The 20,173-nt window shown below is 39.2% G+C and overlaps 1 protein-coding gene across 2 annotated transcripts in view; it reads right to left on the reverse strand.

The window, feature by feature from the left end:
• Positions 1–20,173, reverse strand: part of exoc4 (exocyst complex component 4) — an 85,623-nt gene that overhangs the window by 37,626 nt on the left and 27,824 nt on the right. For both annotated transcript variants that reach the window (XM_086060012.1, XM_086060011.1), the window contains exon 11: positions 19,037–19,133. In XM_086060012.1, coding sequence (XP_085916138.1) covers positions 19,037–19,133 — 97 coding nt within the window. The remainder of the gene's footprint in view (positions 1–19,036; positions 19,134–20,173) is intronic.

The following is a 20,173-nucleotide window of genomic DNA, read 5'->3' on the forward strand; positions in this document are numbered from 1 at the left end:
GAATGTGAAAAGCAGCACTCGTGAATGGCAATATGTATTTTTACTGGAAGGGATTTGGGTTAATGAGTTAACACGGTGTATCCCCTAATGGCGTTCTGATTGCTGGGAGAGCTGATTGTCGAGCGATTTTTTCCATCAGTATTGTATTTAATATGCGATCATTTTGTCAAGGTTCTTCTTCCTTGACTTGGTGTCTTCTGAACATTCATTATGACAACTTCACCAAATTCTAGCAAACGACTGTGGCGTAAAATTTCAAAAATAATGCAGACAAATATGTGGCTTTACCACTTCACGTTAAATGTTTCATGTTTTCATGAAACAACGATATATAAATATATAAAGTACAGTGTATACACTGCAAAAAAGTTAGTTTTTTCAATTTGCAATCTTTGCGATATGAAAATTGCATTCTACTATCGACTAAATGTCCAGCCTTAATGGCCGCTACCTTGGAATTCATTTGGAAAGCAAAGCTCAGGTAACAAACGCTTCTCGCCATCCATCTCCATCCGCGGCACAAGTGCAACCATGCCGAAAGAGAAATGGGATGGAAGAGTGTATTGTTTAGAGACTTCGGCAGGAGCTGGGTTGAATTCCGATTTCACCGTCGGCCGTCAAGAACACTGGAATAAAAAAGGAGAAGCCATCGCATGACAACACAGCCCATCCGGTGACACTCCAAAGCTCTTATCTATTTGCAATGATTCTTTCCTGCGGCACTCCTCAGCCACTTCAGCAAGAATGTCAAAGTCATTAAAGGATGCTAATGGATGGGAGACACTTGCAGAGTTTTCACACCGCGCGGCCAACTCTGACGCTAAATCTTTCTTTCTTTTTAATTGTTATTCAAGTGCACATTCAATATCGATTCTCTCGGATTACCGCGCGCCACTTGCTTACTTTTATGGTGGCGTTGAATTAATGAGATAGAGGGAGAAGGGAGAATTAAAAAGTTGGAAGAGGGCAACTTACAATCTAAATGCTTGATTTGGAATATACGCATGCATGCACGTGATGATGTGTTAGTCATACAATTAAGTACGCCTGCCTAGATAAGCCACAGCAGAGCTTTTCCCTTCAGTATGATTCAAATGTACAATTTGTTCTCAGCTGTCATGCAATGCTTGTGCAATCTCCACTTCTACCAGCAGATGGCAGTGTGTCAGTTTTCATACTACATTCCCATTTTCAGCAAAGAATCAGGGTGGTGTGATGCAGCAATGCGTGATGCAGCAATGCAGTGGATGATTAAACCCACGTATGCAGTTGACTGCATATGTGTGGAGATAACGGGATACAAGGCAGATCTAACAATTAAGTTTGTGGATTCTGCCTGAACCAAGACGGATGACGGACAAAAATGAACCATCAGCATCATAGCCAACATGACAAACGGTGTTTCAGCACTTAAGCTGCAAGGTTGACGTGATTAGTCGACTAGTCAACTTTACTACTCCACATTGATGTTTGAAGCTTGAAGTCAAATGCAAAACAAACCTTCAGTTATTTATTGTTTTATATTTATGATACTGTATTAAAAAATGCTACATCACAGCAGTTACTATTTTAAATGTAATGTGTGTGTTTTTTTGTAGCTAGCAGAGGTCGTCGTCACTTTTTATGCTGCCTTTCAAATAAGAAAAACTACGTTTCCAATATTATTTTTAGTATATACTGCGGGCTACAAAATGGCTGCCAAGCCTCCAGGTCATGTTTGGACACTTCTAGCCTAGACCTCCAGCAAGACTATCTATCTGCCCATATTGTACAGTATATGTGTTGCTTTAGCTAAATTATCTTTCTAAGCATTAATAAGACAGCATTCAGTGTGATATTAGTCTCTGGTGTACCACAAGGTGCACAGCTGGGTCCACTGCTGTATTGCAACAAATGCGCCTTCAAAGTGTGTTTGTCTGCCTGTTTGTGTGTGTGTGTGTGTGTGTGTGTGTGTGTGTGTGTGTGTGTGCGTGCGTGTGTGTGTGCGTGCGTGTGTGTGTGTGTGGTCTTGTTTTTGTTACATAGTGGGGCTAACATTTCAGGATTTCACAGAGTTGTGGGGCCCACCCGTCCATGTGTGGGCATTTTGCTGAGCCCCACAAGTTTATACTTCTTTTTGGAGGGTCAAGACTTGGTTTTAGAGTTTAGGTTTGAATTGGGTTATGGTTGAGGTTAGGGTAAGGAATAGGGGAAGGGGTAGGGAATTATATTTGATGGTTGGGGTTTGGGGAAGGGGCTAGGAAACGCATTATGTCAATGAGATGGCCCCACAAAGATAGTAAAACAAACGTGTGTGTGTGTGTGTGTGTGTGTGTGGGCGTGCGTGCGTGCGTGCGTGCGTGCGTGCGTAGGCTTGTCCGTCGCAGCGTGGCGCAGACCAATTAAAACGAGCGAGATTGATGAGCTCCCAAGAAGCAGCAAGCGGCGGCGCTGGTAACGCTAGCGAGACAGCTGCTTCCTGCAGACAACAGGAAATGAGATGGCCTTGTTTAGCTGACGCAACCGGAACCTCAAAAGACAAATGGCCGCCATGCCACCGCTCCTTCATCTTCCTAACGCTCACCTTCCTTCTTTTGGACGCCATCTCACGCTGCGAACAAGACTCTCTTGTCATTAGTCTTTTCTCCAAGGCTGACGAGAAAGTGAACGTATATAAAACAGATTTTTTACATAAATTTTTTTATTTATTTTTTACCTCCTCTTATAAGGTCATGTTTCCATGTTTTTGTGTGCTTGTTAAGTTTGCAGAACTAAACAAAAAAAGAGCAAACTTGCAAAACTCCATAAAAAAATATTTGGGGAAAAGTAGCGTATTGGCAATGCATTTTATTTAATAGTTTATGTATTGATGTTTAAATATGAATTGCGTTATTTATTTTATATATTAGCATTATTATATTTTTATGGATTTGTTTATTAATTTTATTGTTTCTTGTGTAAAAAGTATTTAATATTTTATGTATTTTTCTTAACATTCATCAAATTAATTTTCATTTTTAATTAAAAAAATATTCAGTCATTTTATTTATTTTTTGTATATTCAGTTTGGTCATAATCATATTTATTTATTTATATGCTTTTGTTCATTAATTTTAGTCATCATCATATTTATTTATTTATGTTTTTGTTCTTTTTGCTCCCTAAGCCTGACTTTATGTATTTGATCCACATTTATTTGGGATTGGTTTTATTCACAGTATTTTTTAATTGAATCAGATTTTTTCCTCATTCATGTGATTTAATATTTAGTTTGGTTTATATACATTTTTGTAAAATCTGATTTTTTGTAATTTCATTGATTAACGTTAATTTTCTAGTTTTTTTTCTTTGTTACTAATAATATGTCTATTTGTGGAAAAAAAAACTCATATAAAATTTTTAGTAAGCATTTATTCATTAATGTACATTTGTGTTAGTTTTGGAAATGTGTTTGGTTTGGATTTTTTATATTTACTTTAAAACAACATTTTAGACAGGAATCTCTTGCTTTATTCTGATGATGATAAGTATTATTATAGCATGATCTTTGATTTGTTTGTATACATTTTTATTGATGGAGATTAGTTTTAGTGTAGTGCAAGGCAAAGCCAAGAAATGCTGAGCTCTCGAATTGCTCCACGGAGCAATTAGGAGCTTTATCGGGCAAAAGATGGCTCTCACTGCAGGACACAAAGGGAAGGCGAAATGATGGCTTTTATCCGCTTTGTGTAAAGCTTGTCAATAGAGACGGACAGGTGATGGCACCCTCCCTGGCCTCGCTCTCTGTGTACTTACCGTTCTTGGAACTCAACACTGATTGTGTAGTTAGACATTAGTAGGTGCAGTGCGGCCAGTGGGATAAAACCCAAGTGCAAACCTGTATACGATATAATAGGGATGTAACGATATCCAAACATCACGATACGATATTATCAAGATATGAAGGTCACGATACAATAATTATCATGATATTGTGGGGAGGTTGGAGATATTAAAAAAGGTCACAATATTGTAAAAAAAATACCTCATACTAAAAACTAGGGCCTGACCGATATGCCTTTTTTTAGGCCGATTACCGATTTTTGGCAGAAAAAAATGCAGATTACTGATTAATCGGCCGATTATTTTAAAATGTATATATATATATATATAATGCATAAAACTATCCCCCCATTTCCTTACTTTCGCTATTAAGATTTACTCTGCTTTGAATGACAAGTCCATAGTATGACCTTATCAACAAATTTCATGAAGTATAGAAGGTTATGGTATAGATGTATGTGTTAATAATAAAACCCTTCTGACTTGTTTACAACTGCTGTACTGTACATGGTTAGAGTACATATTTGGGCTGGAAAAATAGCAATCGCGATTATTTGATTGAGATTGAAATCATGATTAAAACAATTTGTGAATTCAAAACTTAGTATTTATTTAACTAAATTTATTTAAGGCTACTCAACTACGGTACTTAAAAATGTCATGGTAGCATCCTGCCCATTCATCCCTGCACTTTGTTTTTGTTACGCACGAATCATGTTGTAAATATGTGAAATTCAAGCCTCTTGCATTTTTATTACTCATTTTTATTTTAAGCATCAACCTTTTCTTTTATATATTTTTATCTTGTGTTATTTTCACAAGTCTTCAGATTTACTGGGCTGACCTGGTACACCTTGGGGATTTATTTTGTGTCATGTCATATGGACATGTGTGTTAAAAAAAAAAATCCTTGGATGTTTGCATCCTTGAATTTTGAGAAGATAAATGCTTTGAATCCTTGAAATATAAACTTTAAATTAGTGCTGTCAAAGTTCAAGCTTTAACTGATTAATTAATCACCAAAAATATCGCATTAATCATGTTTTAACGCAGATTAATCACACTATTAATTTTGACCAGAGGTTATCCTTTGGCGTGACAGTGGATGGCTAAATTTAAGGTAGCACAGGTTGTGTTTGAGCAATAAACATAATTACATGCATTTAAGTAAAGCATTTAATAAATGTTTGCGTATCACATTTAGAATATTTGTTCATGTCAAAATATTGGGGTCATTATTTTTTCCATTTTAAATTATGCAAGTAATTAACTGATTAGAAAAAAAGGAGGATGAACGCGCGTGTACAGTGGATCAAAAAGTTTTGAAGACATCCTCATAACATTAAATGTCAAAATAATTAACACATAACCTGGTGTTTTTCAAATTTGGCAAGAAAAAATGCTGATTAAAAAAGCCTTTTTTGTTAAGCAATTAATCGTGATTAATCAAAATTCTAAGATGTGATTAATCTGATTTAAAAAATGTAATCGTTTGACAGCTCTACTTTAAATATAATTTGAAAGGACAATGACAAAATAAAAATAAGAACGTGAAATAAGAATATAATAGAATCCAATAATAGCAACTGGCCTCTTGGGAGCAGTATGGTGCCGTGCATCCATGGTGTACACACTTACGATTGAAGTTACGATTTAATTCTATTAAAATAACTCATTTTTCACACATTGGGAAGAATGTATGCCTTTGTGTCGCGTTATCTTACCCGTGGGTATGTGTTCTCACACCATTTGTGTGTGAAGATTCATTATTTGAAGGAAAAACACTCCCAAAGTTGATGCTAACTTCTGGTTAGCATTTGAATAGGATCCTCCCTCCGCTTTTAGCATTAGCGCTAGGCTAGCGATGTTTTAAAAATGAAGCATGTTTGGTAATTAAATATACAGTCGGTGTTATTCTTATTGTTGTGTGTTTAGTTTTACAGTTAATTCCAACTGGGATGACAATAAACAGCTTAAAGGACGCTCAGGGGACAACAGAATAACCAGAATAACATACGCTACACACTTGCTAGTTGCTGATCATGATACGCAGGCAAAATGGCGCATTCAGGATACTTTCACAGCGTCTGAAACTTCGGGTTTCTTCGATAACGTTTATAACGCTTTAAGGGGAAAATAATCGGTCATTTGGCCCAATTGGCCAATTGTTTTGGCAGATGTTTGAAGGGCAATAATCGGCCGATTATAATCGGTGGTTGATTAATCGGCCGGGCCCTAAAAAAAAAATGATATTGTGCATAACAGCAATGCTTATAAACAGCCTACAATCTCTAATAACACTTAATATTGAGGCACTTTTTAATGCATGCATATATTGAATTCCTGCACATATTGAGCGGTTCACAAGCATATTACGTTCCCCTTCATCTGACCATTAGCATGGATTTTAAACATAGAAGGGTCAAAACATGCCTTGTGAAAATTAAACTGCACTAAAAAACTAGCCAACAGAGGGTGCTAGAACTGCACAAATGGAAATCAACCTGACATTTTAACAGATGTGCTGCCTTTAATATCATGACATGACAATGGCGATATTGTGGCAGTTTTAATATTGTGATATCACGATATTGCCGTTATCGCTACATCCCTACTATATAATGCTGCAATGAGCTTAAGTCCAAAATGTCTTTACAGTAATATGATCAATATAGCCCCACTAGTCAAAAGATGGCCTTCTGATGAATATTGCATTTGTGGAAAATTAAGCAGCAAAAGTGGCCCGTTTTTGGGGACTTGCTGTCGACGGAAAATGACATCACAGTTGCTCTGGGCTCAGGTAAAGACCAGTCATGGCTCAGCTTGTGAATGTGGCATGACCAAACTCTACTTTACTTTCTGTAACTAATCACGATTAATCTCATGTTTACTATTCTCCCCATATTATTTTTCCAAACTACTGTTTTCTTGTAATTAATGTAAAATCAAATAGAAAATTTGCGAGACCGTGTGCAGGAAACTTGAGCAAGACATTTTATTTTGCTCTGAAATGACACTCCTAAGACGCACAACTAGTATGCTAATTGAATTTGGCTTTGCAACGTGCGCACATTACTTGAGATTTGTCCAACAAGCATCAAGCTAGTAAAACTGAATGTAAACTCCGTCTTTGTCCATCTTGGCACAGCGACTCTAAGCTTGGCTGCACACATGAGCAGAGGTAGCATAGGTCGCCACAGGAAGTAAACTAAACTATACTATAAAATAAACTAAATGTTTTAAATTCTTGAAATAAATGAGATGAATCTCCCAAGTTAATAGCAATGAAAAAAGCCCATAGCGAGCGATATCACACCTTACGTTAGGGCCTCGTCACTCATGGCACGACATCTTCTCTCCCCATTTCATCACCACTCGCTCGATTTTTAGCACTCCATGGCAGTTATCCATCCAAATGCTGGGCCTCTTTATGTTAAATGCTTTCCATCCCGCTGTAGTACATTGAAATAGTTTTCAAGGCTGTGGTGAATGCCTGATTGAATTTGAAAAGAAACGTGCAATAAAGACAACTAGTGGAACACACAGAAGGGCTCCCCAAGCGATGGGACATGCGCACCGAGGGGTGAGGAAGAGGTACGAGTGCTAAAGTGAAAAGGCATCATTTGAAATGTAGAAAAACTGTGGCAAGATCGACACCATGCTGTTGGCATCTCAATCAGGGATTGCAAGGACCCCAAGGGGGGTCGGGTGACAGCTCTCATTTTGCCACAAAATGCAATTTGGGGAACTGTGAAAATAGCGCCACATGTCACCACGGATAGAGGATTGGGCAGAACTATTTGGAGAAGTCATTTAATTGTGTTTCAATATGCGATTATTTTTTCAACTTCTCTTCCCATGCATGCTTCAACAAACATAAGCAATGCATTAATGTGTATCACAATAAGCAAAATGAGATTTACTATAGACAAAAGCTTTGCAATCTACTACATTGTGATGTCAATTTGAAAGTGATGAATTGTTGAGTCATGATCGAGGACGAGCACAAAATATTGGCAGAGGCCGCTCAAAGTGACAGACACTCTTCGTATATGTCGCAGCAGGAAGGGGGAATATGTTGCAAGGGGTTAAATTATTCATCGAATCTCAGGCTTTTGTTATGTTTTGCCCGGCAAGAGCGATGAAAAACCTTGACCTTTTTTGTTACCTTTCGCTTGGGCTCTGATGTGACGCCTTTCATGTTCATGTGGAATATTGCATTCGTCCGAGTGACAATCAAGCGTATCGCCTACGAGGGTGACTAAAGGTTAGGTTGATAGGCACCCAAAAGCAAAGAAACTAAAAAACTAATGCCAGGACATTACTGTTAAGATGATCGTATTTTATTCATTTCATTTACCGGTTCAAAGCTTACCAATAAAGTGTAATTGCTTCAAATGAAAACATGACAAACAATGCCCTTTTCACATACTTATGATAAAGGTCGCTCAAAGCTTTATTATTGTATTCATTTATTTAATAAAAATTCCCATTATTTTGAATAGTAGGAATTTAAGAGCCTTATATATTGTACATAATGTATTAACATTTTTGCATAAAATTATGTATTTTTTATTTTACTTACTTTTATTTTTATCACAATATTTTGTACTTTATTATTTAATTATTTTAAGAATTTTACGTGATTTTATTATACCGGTAACTTATTTAAGATAATTTTTTATTCTTAAGCATTTTATGTATCACTTTTTATTTACTATTTTACGTTGATATTATTTTATTTTTAATATTATAGTATATTTATTTTTGGATTTTATTCTGTCAGTTCATACTAATCCACACATTGATGGAGCATTTATTTTGTGCAGGATTTTACTTAATTCAGATATTTTTATCCTATACACGCTGTCAGTTTAGCAAAAACAATCGACGAGTAAATGACAATATCAGATGAAATTGTTGCATTTCAGGCAAAGGTGTTCATGTGCCTCCTCCAATCAACTGACTGTCAATATCTGTCTATTTCTTCACATATGACTCATCCTTGTGCCATCCCTTCGTGTCGGGACGTTCTCACCACCTTGCCGGTATGATGATATCCAATACTTCTGCTTCCCGTCCTTCCGATCTCATTTACACTTGACACCTGACATTTGCATAATGGCCTCACTCCATCTCCTATCTCGTCAAGCGGCGGGGAGTGAGTGTGAGTGTGTGTGCGCATGTGTCAATCTCCTCTGCATTCTCCTTAATCAAACTCATTAGGTCTGCTCATGCTTGCACCACTTGACTGATTTAGTACCATTTCAGCAGAATGTGGTGGATACACACCTGTATATATTCTTTCCCCATGTACAAATGATCCTTCTTTTCTATGGTGTGCCGTCCATAAAAAGAAGCATCGCTCCCAGCTGGAGAACACGCAGAGGGGAGGTGTCATACTTAGCAAAACAGCATTTGAAACCGGGGGGAATAAATGTTACAAATAAAGAATGTTGTAATGCGCTCAAATCCATTTGGAATCTCATATTCGCAAAGCCGCAATAGCATTACAACATGCGCTAATGTTGTTTCGCTGGGTTTTCGCTGTGAGACGCTCACATCAAACATAATGGATTTTTTTCCACTATGTTATGTGTCTCAAATTCCCAACCGATCACACTCCACTTGTGCAAAGTTCTATGTTGGGCTTTATTGCTAAACTGTTTCTGGACTTGAAGTCAGTTAGGGAGAACTTTAAAAGGAGGTGCAATCAGTCTGCCGGTTAGATTTTTCCACCACTCGCCTCGCACACTCAGTGGGGGACCGGCGGTTTGGGCATGGGAAAGGAAGGACGAACCGGGAGGAACATCCATCTCTTTGACAAATGTATCTTGCGCTCTATCCAGGAGTTGGTGGGAGGTTTAAGAGACACGGCATATAAACACACACACTCAAAGTAATGCCTTAACTTTGCTTTGTCGTACCATGATTAAGTGTAACATCATTGGGAAGCTAATAGCAAATCAAAGTCAGCTAATTGTTTGAAACCGTCGCAATTACAAAGTGCTGAAAGTCGTCTCTGCTAAGTCTGCCATCCCATGAAACGGCGAAGCATTCATCTTGGAGAATAATGAACTATCCAGACACATGGACTAACTTATAGAAGGAGCAATTAGGAGATCACAAACAATTCCTTAGATGGAAAAGTGTTTAAAAAAAAACAAATACCCTTGGGGTAGAATTCAGTTGCCAACAAGCCCTTTCCAATGGGAGTGCCACAAGACAAACTATTAAGTACACTTGCGCAATCTGAAGAGAGCCAATCCATATAAGGTTTTTTATTATTTATTAAAAAATACCCTAAAATATCATAACAAAATAGTAGACGATAACAATAGACATAAGGTCTCGGGCAGGAAATACAAAAATTGCAAAATGTATATTTCCTAATTGGGAAAAAAATCTGAGGGAAAAATGCTTACATAACTAAGGAAATTATATTGAAAAAATAATAAAGTATAACATGTAAAGTAATATATAGTATATAAAGTAAGAAATATACACAATAGAATCAAGGATATCAGATGAACATTTTGAAAATATGAATGAAAATATTTGCTGAACAATTAAAAAAAATATTAGCTCAGCTAAAATATCTAAGAATAATATCAAAAAGACTGTTAGACAAAAAAATCTAGGTGGGACATACAAAAATATTCAGAATAACAAAAAAATCTATAACTGACAAATAAAAGAATCTAAGGGCACAACACAGAAAGGAAATGCGATCAAAAATATTCAAAAATGACACAGTTGGGCAATACAAATAAGATTAGCCACACAGAAAAAAAATCCCCAAATATTACCAGAAAAATACACACATAATGGAATAAAGATTTAAACTACAGAACTATTAAGAAAAAAATGTATAGCAAAAATCTACATTAGAACAATATATTAGAAAATATAAAATATTATCCAAGAAAAATCCACAGGGAAAATACAAAAATATTCAGGAAAATATGGACAAAAACTGCAATATATATATATATATATATATAAATTAATAGATAAAAATATAGAAAAAACATAAAAAATAAAAAACAAATACTAATGATAAATTAAAATATTAAAACATATAGAAAAATATTAAATATTCAGAAAAAAATATGAGATGCCACCCAAAAAATATTAACTGAAAAATATGGTACAGTTAAATACATACGTATACTGTCAACTGTTTCTACACGGAAGCCAAAATAAGGAGCTCGACACACTGAGGTGAGTGGTTTCAATAAGAAAAAATGCCCATCATTAATACTTGGTTACTTTGTCAGGACCAACTATTGCAAACCTTTCCAACCTGAAGTGGACGGCTTGGTTGAAGTAAACCCTTGCAGCATGTCTTCACTTGAGTTTTACACAGTCTGTCATACACGCATCCGCACCCTGGCATCTGCACGGGCTCCTTCAAAAGCCTTTGCCGATCAATCAATTACATCGCCGCTCCAGCAATCAAACAAGGTTATTATCAGGCAGCGAGCGGCTCGCCCACCTGGAAAGGCCCGGCCCCCAATCAAAGGCCGGCTCACTGATGTGACGCTAACGCGGAGTGGCAGCTCATGTTGTCAGGGGATTGAAGGATTTAAGGAGGTAAGAAACAGGAAATGGAAAATGTGGAAATCATCCGTAAATTGGCTGGATTTTGTGTCAACAATGCATCCTTGTTGTGAGTTTGCGGTTTCACAAGCATTGAGAGGTGTTCCGGCCATATAAGGGCTTAATTGAATTATTGTGTGTTGAAAATAAGGAAGGGTTGGCCTCATTAAATGGTTGTGGGTAATACAATATGCACAGATTGTTGACCATACAGTCGAGGGCTGCACAAGTTTGAAGACAATCAAATTGCGGAATATGTGATTTGAAAAACAGTACAACATTTTTTGCCCAAATGCAGCAGTTGAAAAATGCATTCTACTACATTACGATTAATTGTTCAGCTTTAATAGAGGACGAGAGAAAAATTATGATAATACAGTGCAATCTTTTTCCAAATGTGAGCAGTCAGAGAAAATGCAGGGGACAAAACCTAAACGAGAATAGCCGATTGGAAGAAGATTATGACATCTTCCTGTGTGGTGTTTGCGCTACAGCATACATTTCGACAAATCCTTGTTTCCAAGTACAATTTCAGCCTCTAATCGGACAAGCCTACAATTCTCAGTGTCCGCTATTTCCCTCGGAGGACATCAAAGCCAACTTCACAAGACGTCTACTGCTGAGGCAAGCCGGACCCCTTTAAACCCCCCAGCCTCCCCCCACCCCACCCGCCAATCCCGGCAGAGATGACGACTGCCTGGTTCATATGTTGCCCTGGGAACCCGGTGTGATTCCATTAAGGGGTGGATAAACAAAATCAAAGCATTTATCCGGCCTTCTATAGCTGGTGAAAAGACCTCCGCAATGTCGGATTTCATATAGGAGGTGTGTGTGTCCATGCCAACCATGCGTGTTGTACTCGTGTTTGCTCGCGGCTAAAGCTACACTTCTGCAAAATGATAAACGTGTAATAATAATGGCACAGGAGGCACTGTATATGTACTGTTATGCGCATTTGATGAAAAGATATAAAAAAGAACATTGCACAATGCTGCAGTAATATATCAATTTTTGTAGATTAAAAAATAATGCGCGTGCTTGTGTTCAAATATTCATCTTTTAAAGGTTGAATTCTGATATTGATGCTATCTGTTAGCCCGTCTATGACGTTGTGCATAATATGTTATCATTTGTTTGCCCTTGCATCCAATTCTCTTTATATTATGTTTGATTTACTGGAAACTTTAACTGTGAGTGTGAATAAATAGCTTGTGGCAAGATCGCGTTGAGTGTTTCTGAAGAACTGAAGACAGGACAGTATTAGCACACGTAGTACATGAGCGGCTGTTTAGGGTTTTAGACCATTTTTATGAGTCCGTTGGGTGAATTGTTGAATGTGTAATGCAATTTCACCTGATGCATTGAGGAGCATTACATTTTTCGACCACCTAGCATCAGTGGGGTATATTGCCATGTTTAATGTTAAACACTAACAGTTAAGCGCTCTTGTCTTGTTCTGGGTCTTTTTCCAGCCAGAACATTGTTCTACAGCGTGCTCATACAAAACTAGCAATTCAAAGCAGACTAACAAGCCATTCAACACACACGCAATTTAAGAGGCTTTCTTACTTTCTTTCTTCTTGGCTCTTATCTTGTTCTACTCTCACAACCCACCTGTCCGTTTGTTCCTTTTGTTTAATCATCTTTCCCTTTGTGCTTTTTCTGCCGTCGCCGCCATCTGCTCCCACCTCTATGTTGTTGCTTTCTTTTGTCGACTACATTCAGCTCGTGCAAGCTCATGACCATCTCTAGTGTAAATTCCTTCTTGACGATGCTCTGGTATTTAATGGGTGAGGGTGAGAAAGAGACTGAAGGAAAAGCCCGCTCATCATGGCAGAAAAGATGGGAAGGAGAACTACATTTAGAGCTGCTGGAGCACCAATACTACTTTTTTTTTTACCCCACAAGTACACTTAAGTACTTCTCTTGAACATGGCAAAAAATTCACTCAAATATATGACTTTTTAGTAGGTACATTGGCCGAGATTAGTTCTTGTAAAATAAGGGGGGGGGGGGGTGTGTATGATTAATTCAGCAACCAATCGACTAATTTTTGCCAATTTTTCTCTGTTAATTAAGAAAAACTAAAGGACAAAGTATTGCAAAACAGTCAACATTCTGCCTGTAATTGACATCTCAGCATTAAGTTATTGTAATAATTATCAACATTTTTTAATCAATCAACTGACTGATCAGTAATCAGAATCAAATCTGTCAAATATCAGAATTAGTCTTAAAAAAAAATCCTGCATGTTTTTCCAACAGTCCTTCCACACATTTCAATCAAATGCAGTTATTTGGTTTCTCAGTCTGAAAACTAGAAACATTACGATTACTCGAGTAATTGATTGAATAATCAATAGGATAAAGGATTCTAATAAGATTTGTTTGTGACAGTCCTAATCACATATTAACAACTAAAATTGTGACAGGACAGCTCAAGTGATACTTTATCGCACCATCACTTACGTCCGTTTACTTGACATGCTGCACAATGTGCAAGGCACAATTTGCAGTCTGCTAACAAAGTGTTGTCATTCGTGCTTACATTAGGGTTGGAGTACGAGACTTCAAGTCCGAGTACAACTACAGACATATAGTCTAGGAACCAATATTGACAAAAATGCTACAAATTGTCGTTTTGAGGGAAAACTTGGGGTTACCACTGTTTGTATGTGTCACATGGTCGTCACGGTAATAGAAGGCGTACTCAGCCATGTCATTTTTCGTCATTTAGCATTTTAATAAGAATAATTTCTCCATTAAGCGTTCGTCTCGGATGAGACACTAAACTCTTCCTCACCTTGGTCATCTTAACCCATTAAGGCCGGGAGCGCGCAAACGTGTTTCTACCGTTAAAGCTGGGAGCGCTCTTCTGCATTTAAATCCGGGAAAGCGGATAAGTCAATGTGTTTTGTTTTGACCAATTATTGGTCTCTTAGCCGATGAAATGCATCAGAATATACACGTGAGGGTGACGTAGGCCTTGTAGCATGTTCTGAAATTGTATTCGAGCATTTATGGCTTACGCAGATTTGCGGGAGTTATGAAATAAATGGCGCGATTGACTATAGCGCGGGAGAACTTCCAGTGTAAGGAGTCAACAGTGGCAAATTCTTCAGAAATATGTTTGTAGACAAATATGATGTTGAAAATTTCAACGACTTTGTAACGGAATGGACGACGAATATACCACTCAATTCATCGAGGTTATTAAGACTAGGGATGTCCCGATCTGATCACGTGATCGGAAATCAGGCCCGATCACGTGGTTGCTGACTCGATCGGAATTGGACATTGTCTCCCGATCAGGACTCAAATAAATATATGAGGTTATTTTTATAACTTTTTATTCAATCTGGAGTTGCGCGGTGGCACAGAGTGAGACTTTCCACACAGCTTAGCGTGCACCATGGCATCACTTGGTGACACCATGCTACAGTGACACTATTTATTATTTATGTATTTGGATTATATCATCTTTAATGTGGAAAGCGGAGACGGTGCGACTTGGACTGTGTGCAAAGTGAGCATTTCGTGTGGCGGAAAGGATGTACAGTACAGTAGATGTTGGGATGGGAATCGAAAACCGGTTCTTATAGAGAACCGGCTTATAGTGTTTCAATTCCTTGGCATCGTTTGCCATTTTTGCTAACGATTCCCTTATCAGTTCCGTGTGGGGACGATGACGTCACCACACACGCAACATTTCCGTGCACGACGAGCAACAAACATGGCGCCTCGCTCGAAAGTTTGTTGACATATTCTAAGAAAAGCTAACAACAGGGCAACTTGCAATATTTGCAAATTGGATATTTTGTCTAATGGAGGAAATACTACCACGATGCAAGAGTATTTGCACACACAGAATGCGATAACTGTCTGTCGTGTTAGTGAGCGCTCCGGAGTCTGGAAGGATCAACACAGCAGCAACGGCTGCCAGCAATGCAAGCGTTCAGGTACTGGTGGTAACTATATTAGCGCCAGTTTGCCTTTAAAGCCTGTGTCTCACTAAACGGCACCGGCTTGCAAGGGTAAACGCCGCGGTTCGCGAGCGTTGTTGTTTTTCATCACTGTTCATTCAAGGTTGCAAAATGTGCAAAGACGTACAGAACGAACCATGATTTCCAAACATTCTGATTCTGCTCATAGGCAACTCACGGGAGTCACATACCAGTCTACTGGCTGTGTCTTTTTTTTTGAGGAGGGAGGAGGAGTTTTTGAGAACTAATTTCATATGATAGTTGAAATGTTACTGGAGGTGGGCATTATTGTCTTATAAGTAATCTAGATTGTATTTTATAAATTTCTACAGAAGGGAGCGGTGCCTCGCCTAGGCTAGCGCGAATCAGCAGGGTCTGTCATCCTTCGCAGAGTCGCTAAAATCCGGGCCAACAGTCAAGCCTGGTGCGAGTCCAGATCAGTCAGGATAAGGTAAGATTAAATACATTTTGCTTGCTTGCTCTTCAAATGCAGCCTTTTGTTTGTTGTGAAGTTGGCTTGTTTCACGCTTTAAAAAAATGCTTAATAAAATGCAGAGGTATCGGATCGGGATCTCAAAATGATGTAACTCAGACTCGGGTCCAAAAAAGAGTGATCGGGACATCCTTAATTACAACTATGCGCAAATGCAACATTTGTTTCTTGATTTAAAAAAAATATATTGAAGGTTTATAATAATAAACCTATGTTTGTGTGAACGCCACAGGTGTAAGCTCTGAAATGTTTTTGGAAATGTTGTTTCTATCTGCTTCAGGAGCTGAGATATAAATTATTTTTAAAATTGTTGAATTTCCAGGAAAAGTTTAGGTTTCTAAAGTCACCCATAGGTTTTAGAGACATGTTTTGCCAGGCGCTTTAGGCCTTAATGGGTTAAATTAGAATGCAACAAACCCTGCAAGAAAATGTTTTCATAACTTTTTTTAAAAAACGGCCCATTTCACCTACATAGCTGTTTCAGTTTGTGGTCTTTGGACTGTCTGCTCTCAACGAGTAAGTTTAATGAGAGTGCAAAATTAGTGGCAAGTCATGGTGTGTTGCCGTTTTCACCACAGGCAAGTGCAGCGGGTGGCCAGGACCTTCTGTCTTCTTCCTGTCATCAAGCTCTTTGTCTGCTCCTCATTACTTTCATCCACTTTCACTCCAACGTCCTTCCCCTCACCGCTCCCTCCCAGCGCTCTTTGTCACGTGCTGACCTTGTGGGCAGTTGTTCCTCACTCCAACTTTGCGAGGCCTGCGTACGCATCCGCCATGCTTCTAATGAGCACGAGACAGAATATCGTCGGGTCCCTGGTTTAACACGGCGTTAATGTATGTATTTTGGTCTCATTTACATCCATAAGCGTCGCCCCAACTCACCCCCGTGCGACGGGTGGACAGGGAGAGATTAGCAACCCTCGCGGACTCTTTTCAAAATGCCAAGCCCGTCCGGTGCAAGAAGTGGAAATACCAGCAAAATGTCAACTGGAGACCTCACAAGTCAACTAAATTGGCTACCTCATGCACAAACACTCCCTCAAAGCCATATATTCACTACCTGCAGTCACCTTTGACGACAACCCATATTCTTAGCATTGATTTGACACAGATCTGGCCTTTATTATTATTACCATTCATGCATATTAATTGCAGCAGATGCAAAATACAACAGCAGAAAGCGTTTTACTACTTGCATCTTTGTCATTCCCATCATTTTATCTATGGTAATTAGCCATGTCTGACTAAGATTTCCCTCACTGCTCGGGCCTCTAAGCAGCAGGGATTCAGAGCCCGTCCAGGGCCCAGCGGAATAAATAATCCCCCTAAGCATATTCACTGTCAGACACGCACAACCTTGAAGGCGCCAGAGCGTACCTTCGCAACTTTTCTGCTGCTAGACGGTCCAAGACAGAATGGGAAACAAGCGGTGGCCTTGGCGCCGCCTAATGTGCAAGCTGATTTGCTGCAGAGACACAGGGAACGAATGGCTTAGGGAAGATGACAATGACAGCCAGTAATGAAAAGAGCGCATTTGTAGGTCTTGCGCGCATTAATTCATTTACTGCTGTGGACGTTTATTTTTGTCCAAATGTTTACTGCCACCAACTTATACATTGGTCAAGTATGTTTTCAACAAGCAGCAGTGGAAGAGGGTCTTGCCCAACTTTCCTGTGTAATTCAACTTTGTAAACCACTGCAATGACTAACAAATGATTGTAGATGGTGATGTTGCTTTTGATTTGAGGTAAGCACAGTCCATCAAGTTCGAACAGATTACAAAGTGCCCCTTAAGGTTTTATACCTGTAAATAAATTATTATTTTGCCAACAAGATTCCTTTCTCTGTCTTCTTTTTGTTGCTTTATAGTTTGAGATGTCACAAAAACCAAACGAAAAAATTGACACATTTTTGTTTTTGATGAATGTCCTGCTGTTAATTACCAAAGAATACGAAAAGCTAGAAACGTACCTTTTCTGGTAAAAGATGAAAGTCTACTCTTCATTTTGGTAGCTGTGATGCTTCAATTGTCAAAGAACACAATATTCTGAGACAAAATACATTTAAAAGGGTTGGCAACATTTGAAACTCTGCTTCGAAACCTGGCAGTGAGTGAGTTCAGAAAGCTAACGAAAGGGCCAGCATCTTAACCAAGAGTTGGCATGAGTTGGCATGAGTTGTTTAGGTTGCATTTAGCCAGCTTGTGCACAACGCGAATGCTTTTTGTTCATTTTGCCGCCACGAGTTGCGCGGCTCGCTGCGGGAGGTTTAGCGATGCATCAGCAGAGCTACGCCATTAGAAAACCATCTGTAAGTCACGGCGTGCCAGCGGCGCTCACCGTCTAGTCGCAAAGAGGGGAGTGCCAAGCAACTGCAAGTGATTGATACAAACCATTATCGGCAACATGGCATAGCAAGGAGTTTTTTTTTTGCTGTAGTTTCTTTCTGCATCGCTTGGATGGATCAAAACGATGGGTCATCAAAGTTTTTCAGATGCGGTGTTTAGCAGTTATTCTGGATGTGCTAATAGAGCCGCCATCCAGATGGCTGCATTGTCGCCGCAGCTCTCCACAGGCGGCGCATTTGAGACGCTTTTAACGTCAAAGCATTTGCTAAAGTCGCCGCTTCCGCCAAAACGCTACAATCATCCCACCCCAGTGCATTACAAATAGACATTGCGTGGCATCAAACTGTGCGGCGAGGAAATAAGAGCCATCTTTCTTTAATGGAGCCTTGAAGGTAATGTATCACAGCATCACAATTCAATTAGGCGTCTTCGTTATTAGATTTGCAACATCTCCTGGGAGTTCTGTAGAAATGTAGCAGGCCTTCCAAAGACTTCAATCTAATGTGAAGTAAAAGCCAGGACGGCTGTCGATTCCAATTGCTGGTGGGTATCAACAAAACATTTCCAACCGGAGGTCCAGTGCATTACATAGGGTCCGATTTATGGTAAGTCGATCAACATGAAAAAGTCACAAATCAATGGATGGTCACTAAGAGGCTTTGTAATAGAATTTGTTTGATTTTTACTGCTATCGACTAACGTGCCGGATCTCGGATGTCTTGAGAGTGTTGGCGTTTCTTTGCTGCTAAGTAAGTTCCATTTTCTACTAATTGATTTTGATTTTTAGACAAATGGTGGAAAGTGGAGTACCTGAGAAGAGGCTGGAAGATGACAGTGATGTTCCTCGCTCCTGGCTTACACACAAACTTCATTTCTCCACCTTCCATCAGGTTGTCATCAGCGCCACCTACAGAGACAAACACTTAGCTTTAAGGTAGTGGACATTTGCAAGACAAAATTTTGGTTTGCTTAAAGGTGGGGTCTTTAGTTTTGTCCTTTTGTGTTTGTTAACCAATTCAAAACTGACTTCTCCCATGGCTCAACCCCCACTCTTCTAGTCAACATTGCGCCTGCCTTTAGCGGCACCCCCCCCCCCCCACTCTGTGATTGGCTGGAGGGGTAAACATACACTTTCCGCCCACAAACGTCCCTCTCATGGCAAAACACAACAAAATGGCAAAATACAGGCTGGCGTGGTGGTGGATGATGACAAAATCATCACCACACATTAACAGAAGCCCAGAGGTGTTGTTTTAATTGTTAACCTCAGCCTATCCTAGTCCATTCAAGACCAAATAAATTTCAGGACAATCTTTATGACTGAATGTGAACCACATGTGCTATGCTAACTATAACACCGTGCTGCTTGCTGGGTGACACAGCAGCAAAAATAAAGAAGCGAAGTCCCAAATACAAACGCATGCCCATGCTTCACCTCAGCTAACAGGGACTAATCAGGAAATGATGGAAACAAGCTCCGACATTGGTGGCACAGAACGACATTGGGGCAATGGGGCGGGATATCAGGCTTGGGGTTTCATGCATAAAAGGGGATGAGGCGGATATCGCAGGGGAAAGAAAGATCACTGAAGCCCATTACCTCCGCTCATGCTGAAGTAATCGATATAATTGACGGGAGACGGAATTGTGGCTTTCCGTCGATAGGGCAAACTGCGCAGCGGAAATAATGATGGCGTGTTCAGGTATGCGCGTCTTGGAGGAACACAATCCCCACATGAAGGTGCATATGCTGTTAGCAAGCAAATTGTGATTTATAATATGTGAGGTCCTGTGAGACTTTAAACGAGCAAATGAGAAACTTGAAGAGGTGTAAGATAGGTGATGGGCAAAGTGAGTTTTTGGAACAAAGCCTGAGCCTTGTGTGTTCTTCCTTTTCCATTTCCATTTCCAATATGGCCTTGCCGAGCTCGTGTGATAGAACACAAA

This window comes from Leptonotus elevatus, chromosome 17 (assembly GCF_054856555.1).
Source record: "Leptonotus elevatus isolate MCC_2025b chromosome 17, RoL_Lele_1.0, whole genome shotgun sequence".
Lineage (NCBI taxonomy): Eukaryota > Metazoa > Chordata > Actinopteri > Syngnathiformes > Syngnathidae > Leptonotus > Leptonotus elevatus.